The sequence below is a fragment of the Haliaeetus albicilla genome, chromosome 5, assembly GCF_947461875.1.
Source record: "Haliaeetus albicilla chromosome 5, bHalAlb1.1, whole genome shotgun sequence".
Classification (NCBI taxonomy): Eukaryota; Metazoa; Chordata; class Aves; order Accipitriformes; family Accipitridae; genus Haliaeetus; species Haliaeetus albicilla.
In genome coordinates this window covers 16,931,158-16,942,439 of record NC_091487.1, presented here as the reverse complement: position 1 = coordinate 16,942,439, position 11,282 = coordinate 16,931,158, and the positions used below count along the sequence as shown (strand labels likewise).

The 11,282-nt window shown below is 37.7% G+C and overlaps 1 protein-coding gene across 2 annotated transcripts in view; it reads right to left on the bottom strand.

Annotated features, from left to right (window-relative positions):
- Positions 1 to 537: 537 nt before the first annotated feature.
- CLMN (calmin) overlaps positions 538 to 11,282 on the bottom strand; it is a 79,651-nt gene continuing 68,906 nt past the window's right edge. For both annotated transcript variants that reach the window (XM_069783541.1, XM_069783542.1), the window contains exons 11-13: positions 10,077 to 10,137; positions 8,968 to 9,029; positions 538 to 7,379 (exon numbers count right to left, since the gene is read on the bottom strand). In XM_069783541.1, the coding sequence (XP_069639642.1) occupies positions 7,226 to 7,379; positions 8,968 to 9,029; positions 10,077 to 10,137 (277 nt within the window). In that variant the 3' untranslated portion in view covers positions 538 to 7,225. The remainder of the gene's footprint in view (positions 7,380 to 8,967; positions 9,030 to 10,076; positions 10,138 to 11,282) is intronic.

Genomic DNA, 11,282 nt, shown 5'->3' with positions numbered 1-11,282 from the left:
GGGGGAGGAACATAGTACATACAAATCAGTACTGCACCTGGTAATTTACTAATCTACAAGTCTAAACATTTACATAGAAACAGGCCAAATAAACTGAATTGTGAGAACCATCTGTAGTTCAGCACAACTGTTTTTGTAAGCTTTCCCATGGCTTGCATTTATAATGCCAATTCCTATGCATTAATAAATTAATAAATCTTCACCTTTATAAAAATTTAAAATTCATTCTCTTTGTTGACTGGAATAAAAGTTCAGATTCTTCCTCCAAAATTAAAAGTCTCTTTTTGGGTAGGTGGGGAAACAATGCACTTTATGAATTTGCTGCATTTACCTAGATCTTCTCTGCTAAAAAGTGAATATTGTTTCTGGGCATGAAAATGAATAAATAAATAAATATAATATATATAATATATACAATATAATATATATATATCATATTAACAAATAAATAAATAGAATAAAACAAAATGGTGATCTCTCCTGAAATGAGATGTTTGAAGATATTTTCTTGGGAGGACAAGGAAAAACCCACAGATAGCAGATTATATACAGGAAGCCTGCGCATTTATTTCAAAATTGGAGATTTTATAAAATAAAGTGGAACTATTCACTAGTAAATACTATTCTTATTACAGCTTAACAGTTTCTAAAAACATTTTCTTTTCTACTGTACCAACTATACAGAAGAATATATTTCTCTCACAAAAATTAGCTTTGAGCAACAAGTGCAAACATTCAATACATACCACTGATTGAAAGCATTCAGAAGAAATGTATTTGAAAGTACACAAAAATGCATCTCCTTCAGAATATCTTTTGATACCACTCAAATCTTCCCAGCATTTGTTGTCATTTAAATAACTATAATTCCTCACCACTTGCCAAAGAGAAACATGTATTTTAAATATTACATTCCTTACTTACAAATTATTTCTTCAGGATAAAAGTCCCTTATTAACTCTTTAGCAAACTAGCGCTTTACAGATTAGATTTTAAACTGGAGAACTTTAACAAGAAGGGTAGAACACTTCCTTCAGCTTTTTACACAGCAGAATACAATAGCACAAAGTGGTATGCCTACTAAAATATGTTTTTGTTCAAGACAAAAGCAGAAGTTGAATTTTTTTATTACAATAAAAATAAACTTATTCGAATTGTGTAAGTTATTTGGCATTAAAAAATGACTGCATTATTTCTCTCAAAAAATGAGCAGCATATAATTTGAAAGTTATGTGATTTAAATCAGACCAGCCATTTCTAACTAAACAATGGTGATTTTCTGTTACAGTCTAATAATGGCCATAGACCAGGACCTCTGTGTACGAATTGGTCCTTGGACACAGAGCAAATCTATTCCATGAATCAAAGCAATTCCAGGAAGGCCCAGTGAAAGTGATGAAACTACTTTGGGAATAAAGTATTAACCTGACCTGAACACAGCAGTGAAGGCCAGGATCTAGCCTTTCTTGGAATGGTAGGTTTTAGTATATCTCGCTGAGGTAAAATTAATTATATTTGTTGACCCTTCTAACCTTTTCATGAAGAAAGAACTATATTTATCACCCAGGGGCCAATTTTATGTTTCGGAGACATAAACTTTGACATTCCCCTCATGGTGAGAAACTAACACAGTCCTTGTTTTCCAGTATCAGCAGTAGCATTTGCCTGGAAAGGATTCATCAGAAGTGTCACTGAGGTGGAAGGAATTTTTCCACATCTCATTTAGAGGAGGAAAGAAATACTTTGATGTTCCGCAGAAATGGACGTGGCACTTGAGAATAAAACGGTTAATTTTTCACCCTTTGTGAGCTCTAGAGTTGTGTCAAGTGGTGGACAGATTAAGCAAGCTATCCCACTCAGAATATGACTTTGCCGTATTATTTAATGTGCATACACCTCCCATCTTCCTGCATGAATAGCTTCATGATCTTAGGGTGCTGTGGGTGGGAATAAGCCATACTGCAAGTCCTGTTTAGATACAAACCTGGAACGTGAACAATTATAAGTTGGGCAGCTGTAAATTAGTGTTAGCAGTGGTATGCCGAGGGGAAGAATTTGATGTTACTTACCTGACAAAAAACTGCACGATGTGGAAAGACAAAAACTTAGGGTTTTTTTACCTCCATTCAGATCCACTACCTATTAGCTCAATGGAGAACAGCAGGCAACCTATTGTCAGGGTAAGAGCTTTCTGCTGTAGCAGTTTGGGAACTTTCACGGCCACATTCCAGCCTGTAACCTCACCCTCATCTTCCAACCATTCATTCCCCTCTGCTGTTCTCTTAATCAAAAACGGAAGTGGATGTTAACTTTCTAAAAGAGAGAGGATTGATCCTACAGAATTTAGGCAAACAAAAGTTACACATACAGTGGGGTTAACTGAAGTCAGTGGCATTGTTTGTGTACATTGGATTTGAGGGGATCCAGCGCTAAGAGCAGTGCATAGGCTTCAGCTACTTTCTGGCCTATGTGATTAATGTTGATTTAAGTCCCCTCAGGGCCAGATCCTGTAGTGTGTGCTTAGCACACAGATGTGTTGCATTGACTTCCACAGAAGTAGAGGAACTGAACACATCACTGGATGCATTCAAGTTTGCGCTTGGCAAGAAGGGACTCCAAGTACTTAAAGCTAGCATAAGTGATAATGCACTATTGTAACTATTATCTTGTTGGATGGCTGAATATGATACCGCATACACTAGCAAATTAATCTTCTAAAGGTCTGATTCTGTGGGGATTGGTGCAGAAAACCCTAAAAAAACCCGCTGGGTATTGCATGGTACCCCCGTGAACTCAATGGAGCACTACATGGATAAAGAAGTTACAGTCCTACTGAGCTGGAGTAAACTGACAGTCTCCAGAAGATGTAGAGGATTTAAGTGTGTTTAGACACCAAGTATCAACATGTAGAAATTTCAGCCTCAGAAGTTTTAATGGAAGAAAGTAGCTTAATCACTCAGTATATTTTGCAACTTTAGTTGAAAGTTTAACGTCACAAAACGACATACTGCTATGCAGCTTTAAGAATCACACAGCTGTATTCAATCATTTCCCATGTTTTTCAAGTCTACTGTTCATTAAAAACTTTTCGCCTGTTTGCAGTTTCCAGTTTTCAAATGGATGACACAACCGATGCATAGCTTAATGTTCATTCTCATGAGTCATAATTAATAAATAATCATCTCACATACATAGACTTTTACAGGTACTCTTAAAATGGGTTTACAGTTCTATTAAATATATAGATAAAATAATCACTGCTATATAAAAAAATCATTTTAAAACAGCTGAACTCTGAAGCTTTGCATAAAATTCTGTAGACACATTCATTACAATCTAGAAACTCAATAAAAAACATTTTAGAGCTCAATCCATCAAAAATATTCATGGCATTGAAAAGTGATTGTCGTTTTTTTTACTGTAATCTGTGCTTGCCCTATCTGTGCACTGATCATTTCCTACAATTTGGCAAAGGCTTTATTCAATTCATTTTGCAGATTATGTGACTGTTTAACTAATTTCTTCAACTCTAAGATATCTGCCCCATAAATGTTTAGGGGGCGGGTCCTGTCTTTAATAGCATATCTTTCTTTACACTTTCTATAAAATCACAATGAAACACTTTGCAGTTAGGTTACATGACTACAATAACATTGAACCATCCTATTATAGTTGTCTCTCAGTCTTTAATGGTGCTTCTGTGAACACCAAACACCCTTTACCCAGTGATCCTCAAGCACTTCCTGACACTTACACTTCACCATAGTCTGCTACCCACACATCTGCTCAACAACAATGGGTTTTAGAAACGGTCTTAACAGACTGATACCCTTGTGTATCTGAATTCTGCTACTAAATCAAAATACTTTTCAAAAACTCAGGCAAAAAATCAGGGAAAGCTTCCTGATTCAGACAGTACACATATCTGTTGGAAAATGGATACACGATAGATTGCCCACCAGCCTTAAAAACCTCTGCTACCTCAAGCCAGTCCTCTGGCCAGCAAATTGAAACAGGCTTTGCCATAGTGAATGCTTCACAATCAGGCTTTTAGACTGTAAGCTCAGAATAGGACACAAAGTCTAACAACAAGCAATGTTTTCAGAATAGGGCACTTGCATTGAGGGATTGGATCTTGCACTGTGGAAGAAGAGATGCAGGATACAAGTCAATTTAAGTGGGGGAAGCTGCTGCTTATGCAGATGTCATTTTTGCACTTCCAAGTAATGGCAAAACTCCTGAAGAGTTCAGTCTCTTTTCATGCAAAGTTGACCATACCAGTATAATCACTCTTAACTCTTTACCCTGGACCTTCTTACCCATGGAATGGCTGAGTAAGGTAGACTGCTTCTGTTATAGCAAAACCACAACCAAACCAACCCAACTATGGAAAGCAACTTACTACCAAGTATCATGGACTAATTTAGTATTTTTTTCATCTATTTTGCATAGAAGAAACAATCTCCATCTCCTAATGGGATAGGCTGGAAAGCGTACATCAGTTTAAACATTGGGTGAGATGATCAAGACAAGCGCTGGCTGCTGTCATTTAAATTGCTCATTTCACTGTTTTAGTCACTGTTCATCAGTGGGAGGCAAGAAAGAAACCCCTGGGTTTTCTCCCTCTTGAAAGAAAATACTGTGTAATGACGTTGCCAGCATCAGTGCATTCCTATTCACTTTTCCATTCTTTATGGGTGTCAGTTGTTTAGATGAGATATCCAAAGACCTCCTCATTCTGATTAATTTTCTTAGGAAGAAGGAGAGAAGACAAAAGGGAGCTTACTTTACTTGATTGAACTTTGATAGCTGTAAAGTTCTATGAAGAGACTGTAATCCAACTCCAGATAATCTCTGCTGAAGACTAAGAAACATGGAAGAACCAGAGAGTAAGAAAGGCTCAGAAAAAGTTGTCATAAACCAAAGGAGCCTATGAAGAGTGGCACATAATGAAGAGCTGTCAACACTTTCATTCCAAACTGATGTACTTTGCTACTTGCTGCTATAAATAGCTGCCATACCCCAGCCTGGTATTCACTGGTTTTCAGGATAAGGATATAAAGTTTCTTGTATTAAGTTTTATGCTTTCAGAGAAAAAGCACTAGCCCTCCAATGATATATTTTAGCCTACTTCAAGGAAGCATCTTCAAAAACTCTAATACAGGTTTTCTTTTGGAAGAAAGTATCCCTGTCTTCACCAAAAAGCACAAACAGGTTCATGCATCACAAAATCAGATGACTGAACGTGTTGAACATTTTCATCAGCAAGATGAAAGACGTATTTTTTTTACTTAGGTTGATTTACACTGAATTAAGTTGGGCAGTCTGGATCTGTTCGTCAACAAGCACAAAGGATCTTATTTTTAGGTTCATGGGGTGAATCCAGCTCTAGTCAACAGTGACAGGAGAGAATAGGAAAGATTTCAGCTTTCTGTTAACTGAAAGAGGTTCAGAATTTTATCTTCAGTGTTTAAGATCTCCTGCTGTGCACTGCTGCTATTAAATTCTAACTGCAGCTCGGAAGAAAAATCCCAGGGAAACAAAATGCTTATCAAAAAGAATGAAGTGTGATGGACGGTTAGGATTACCCCAGCAGATAACATGACTACAAACTGGTTTTAAATACCTGCAAATAAATTGCTGTATATTCTGATGTGTCCTGATCCCAGGTAGTGTTAGTTCAGCTGAAAACTAACCCAGGGCAGAGATACACCTTATGCTAAAACAAAATATGTAAAACTTATAGCCACATGTTGTAACTTTCACTCAATGTAAATTATGAAACCCTGATTTTATGAAGCACATTGCAGTCAACCTTATGAATTTTCAGGTGGAGGCAACAACACGACATAATCACATAAAGCATACTATGAAACTAAAAATGTGCTAATGAAAAATAGTGACTAAAAGTCACACAGAGAAAAGTTACTGCTATTAAATTGAAGACTTCTCTTTTGTCCTGTAATGCACAGGTACACCTTCTCTGGCAAAAATCCTAAATCAACTATCCTAAAGTGATCACTGAGGTGGACAAAAATTACAAGATGCAGAAGTGGCTCAACTGTGTCTATGGACAAGTCAGAAGAGTCTCTTCAGTTGCACTAGAAAGTCAATACCAGCTCTCAACATTTCTCTGTACTTAGTTTTACATCTGTCATTTCTTTGTCTGTTGATTTGGGCACTTGAAAGATATTTCTAGTCCTTTTACCGGGCACTTATGTCTTAACAGTAGCCTCAGCAAATTAGGTTACCTATTATTTTTTGTATCTTCAAAAAAGAGAAATCTTCACATGATCTGGTAATTAAAAGCAGCAGAGAAAAGGAAGCAGAAGCAGCCTCAGAAGCAGAGAGGTACTTTTAAAAAAAAACCAAACCCAAAACCATGGTATCTGTTCCTGATAAAATTATTAAGCCTCTTGAACATCTTTTCAAAGATGGCCACCATCAGTAACGTACAAAAAGTGTATTTCTTCAGGTATTCTCTACAGAAGTTCCTGGGCTAAGATTTCCTGTATCATCCCTGCTAAGAAAGAGCTAGCATGTATGTTCTTCACCCTTCTCCACACCCAATTTATTCCTGTGAATTAAACATAACAAAAGGTGCAGGATAAAAATTAATTTAAATCCTAAAAAAACAAACTCCCCTACCCAAATAAACCCTCAACCTCATTTTGTTGCTCCACTGGCTTGCCATTGGAATTGTAATCAATTCCTGGGGTCAGTGTGTTCTAGCACCTGCAGCTCTGCTCTGTCTCCAGCTCTGTCGAACTGCATGGAAAACATGAAAAAGCATTTCTAGCCTTGCCCTTGCAGGTGGGCCAGATTCATGGGCAAGTCACCACCACCCCTCTTCCACAGCTCTCAGGCCCTACGTAAGTAAATGAAGCCAGAAGAATAATTTTTGAAGACTAGAGCTCTGAATTGTTCATATTTCTACTGATAATTATCTGGTTTTATTCAGCATCTTATAAAGCAAGGCACAAATGTACAAAATCGCGTCTACTAAATCAGGTCCTTTTTATATATATATACACAGTTATAGTAATATAAAATGTGCTTAGACACTGTCATAGCACAACAGTAGAGGAATTGAGGACAACCTGATAATAAACACAAATACCAGGTCCTACATTTCTGTTTGTGCTTCACCTGAAGGAACATATTCATATGCAGATACACAAAGCAATCCGACCACCGTCCTTAATTTTTCCACACCTCACAGAGATCAAACTTTGTTGCTAAGAAGCTGTGGAAGGAGTAAAAGGCAGTAGACCAGCACCCAGAAGAAAATGATGAAGTAGAATAGCTCTGGCTGCTCAACAATCGTAATCTCATGAGTTGGTGCTGGAGTCTCACTTGCTTCCAAGTCCTTTTTCTTCCTGAAAACAGGAGAGAATTTGATAAGAGGCAGGAAAAAGAAGAAGAAACCCTCACTGTTAATATTTACTGTAAAGATCAGAGGGTAGACTAAAAGACAGCGGTTTAATGAACCATTTCAATCTAGTCAGTTGGAGTGCAAGTTAGACTAGGAGGTGCATAATGGGCTGTAACAGTGTGTTCCCCCGGGAGCAAATGTACATAGCAATTAATCCTCCGAAAACTCCGGACAAATTCTCAGGTAGTTTAAATACATGCCATTACAGTACAGTCCTTTGATGTAAGGTGATTTCCATCAGTCAAAAAGATGCCCTTTTATATTCAGAACAGTAAACATAGCTCTGGGCAACACATATCACACTTCCACAATTTTACTTGACTTGTATCTGACTTGATATACTTTCACCAAATCATCAACTTTCAGAGCTGCTCATGTCAGACACCAGAAGATTAAACAGAATTAAATAGAAACAGATTAAACAGAAAAAGCCCAAGACTTCCAGAAACCAACTAGCAGTTGGGGTTTTCTAGGACAACTCCAAAATTCCAACTTTCCAAAATTCCAGCTCATAAGGTTCATAAGGGCAAAGCCTGATGGACTTTGCCAGCACCACTGAGCTCTGACGAAGACAAGAAAAGGTCTTATTTAAAAAGGTACGAGATGGTACACTCATTTTATAATTTTATAATACTACATGAATCACCCTCTGGTAGACCTTTTTTTAATCCACTTTTGGAGAAAACTGGTTTTTGGCCTGTTTCAATGAGTCCTTTTTCTGGCTTGGGGCATCATACTTGCTCAGATATTATACTGGATATATACCTGAGTATTACACAAAACTTACTCAATATCAGCAGTCTGCAAACAGGCGTAACTGTGACAGGTATTCATGTATTTTTTTTACAGAAGCATAAGTGAGACCAGGATACTGGATCCTGATAATATTTTGTGTGTTTTGTGTATTTAAATGCAACCGTCATTTTAACTAGAAGTTCTGGGAGGTACTATTCTGTATCAACTGAGAGGGAAAACCTAAAGCAATCCTTGTTTCTAATAGATATGTAGACCTTAATACCAAAGGGATACATACTCTGTGTTCAGGATCCATCACCCTACATCTAAACTAAACACACATACAAATTATAAAAACTCATGGGTGCTCTAACAGAGGCCAGAACTCCACTGAAGTATCGTCTTTCCCTAACACTGACCACACTAAACATTGTCTTGACAGTCTTCCAAACCTGGAAAGAGTCATCACTGCCAGAGGGCCTCATATTTGAAGTCCTCCCACTCTTTTCCTGGTCTGAAATATCCACCATGTGGGGAAAGTGCTCACAGTCTTGCTTAGACAGCTGAATCTTTCCTCTCAAGACAGGAAAAAGCATTTTAGTCAAGGGGGAGATTGAGCAATAAAGAAGTTTTGTATCTTACACCTATGGGAAATATGGACTCCAAGCCGTTACACAAGACATCCAGCCAGTCTCTACCATTATAGTTAATTTTCATTTCCCTTTGTAACATTGTTTGAAGTACCTAGGAGTTATGGATTCTTTGCAAAAGGCTTTGTCTGAATAAGAATGACTCACCTGATGATTAATGGATTTTCATCCATATCCGTCATCTTCTGCTCGTTTACACCATAGGTTTCCTTAAACAAACCAGGAATAGATTATGTAAAAAGAATAAAATTCAGCATCTCACAAAGATGGTAATTGTGTGTGTATTTTATGCAGAGTATGTCTAACGTTTGCTCAAATAAAATGAAAGTGTGCTTATAAATTTATTCCCTGCCAGCACATCCACAACTGCAGTCTGGTACACACACAGAAAAGGCAAAAAGTTGTGAAATAAGATATTTTTGATTTCAACTACTTTCATTCAGTTGAATAAAGCTTTCCTCATTCATATATATTTCTAGTAGCTCTGACAGTGTTGCAAAACTAAAGCATCTGTGTGAAATCTCCGTTTCATTCAACATTGGTGGCAGCATTTCTTTAAAGCTCCAAGACAGTCAGAATTTTATTTTGTGCTGAAAAGAGCCATATTCCTATCCTTGCTCAGTGTGCCCAGCTTGTTGATGCTGTCCCTTCCTTCTGACTTAAAAAATAAAAATCCAGAGCTCAGTTGTATAGTGTGCTCTCAAGAAACCAGTGTGAATTACATCTGCCTTGAAGGATGCAGTTTCACATTATAGGGTTAGCTGCTGCCATTGAGATAATATAATACACTGCTGCTATGAAGGACAGGGAAAGAACCCAATCTTTCATAAAAAGTGCACATCAGGAGACACCCAGCATTTTTGCAGGGCTGTGACCAGGACACCAACATACATACAGAGAATGCACAAACTAAAAGAAACTGGAGCATCAAATAAAGGCAGCTTCAACGAAGCGAAATGTTGCAGCTATACAGTTATGATGAAGTAAGCCTCAAAGTTATAACAGATTTAATTGTAGTATTAGGTGCTCCTTTGTGGGTTTGTTCAAGGTTCAGTAAGGTTCAGTTCCATATATTTAGGAGAGTTCAGTAAAGCTTTTAAGCTATATCTGGTTTTGGCACGAAAATTATTAGAAGTCACAGGGTTTTTGTATTGTCACTGAGCTTTATATATAGAATAGACGCTTTTACAGTATGTGAACTTTTGGAGTTTAAGAGATGTAGAAAAACAGCAATAGGTAAATTTCCACATACTTACCTCCTCAGAAGTATTAGGAGATCTTTTTCGGAGATAAATGTTGGAATCACTGTCACTGGTTCTGAAATGTATGTAAAAGCAAAGTTTTTAAATTCATAAAGCTAAGTTTTGTTTTGACTTCAAAGAGAGCCACTGCAACTGCACATGCTAGTTTTAAGCTATGCAAAACCACAAATATGCATTGTTGCACGTATTAGAATATGGACTTGAATTTATCAGTAACTTTATAAAAAATAGCTTTGTGAAAATCTGACCCATGATAAAAAGCCATATGCTCAAATTGGAATCTTTTCTGAAAAATGGTATCTGATAGGGTTTTTGCACCTTTGACATCATTCACATTTAAGTGAGAGTATACCCCAGGTTTTATGGCTATCTATATAAATAAAAAATTGACAGACTTTGCAGGGAGCTTGAAGGAGACAATGGGTTTTTCTAAACAAACTCTTTCAAGTTCATTAGACTGCTATAGTGATAAGCATCAACAAATCACCGTTCATGTCCCACTCAAAAACATTACCTAAGAACTAAATTAGAACATAAGAGGGAACAGAAGTGAATGGAGTAAAATTAGCTGAGTGTCTCTGTACTGAGTCTGGCTCGGGTGCAGTTAACTTTCCCTACAGCAGCCCCTATAGTGCTGTGCTTTCTATTTGTAGCTAAAACAGTGCTGATAACACACCAGTGTTTCAGCTATTGCTAAGCAGTGCTCGCACAGCACCAAGGCTGTCTCTCCAACCCTCCTGCAAAGGCCAGTAGGCTGGGGCTGGGCAAAAGGTTGAGAGGGGACATAGCCGGGACAGCTGACCCAAACTGACCAAAAGGATATTCCATACCATATGATGTTGTGCTCAGCAATAAAGCCTAAGAGAAAAGAAGAAGCTGGCAAAGGGACACATACACACTCATTATTAAGGCATTTGTCTTCTGAAGCAACCACTACGCCTACTGAGACCCTACTTCCCAGGAAGTGGCTGGACATTGGCTGCTAATGGGAAGTAGAGAATAATTTTTTTTTTTTGTCCTCTTTTGCTTTGCTTCCACACATGGCCTTTGCTTTTTTGCATTAAACTGCCTTTACCTCGACCCATTAGTTCTTCACCTTATTTTCTCCCCCCATCCTGCTGAGGATGGGGAGTTAGAGAATGGCTTGGTGGGCACCTGGTGGCCAGCCAAGGTCAACCTACCACAACCTTGTTCACTTGT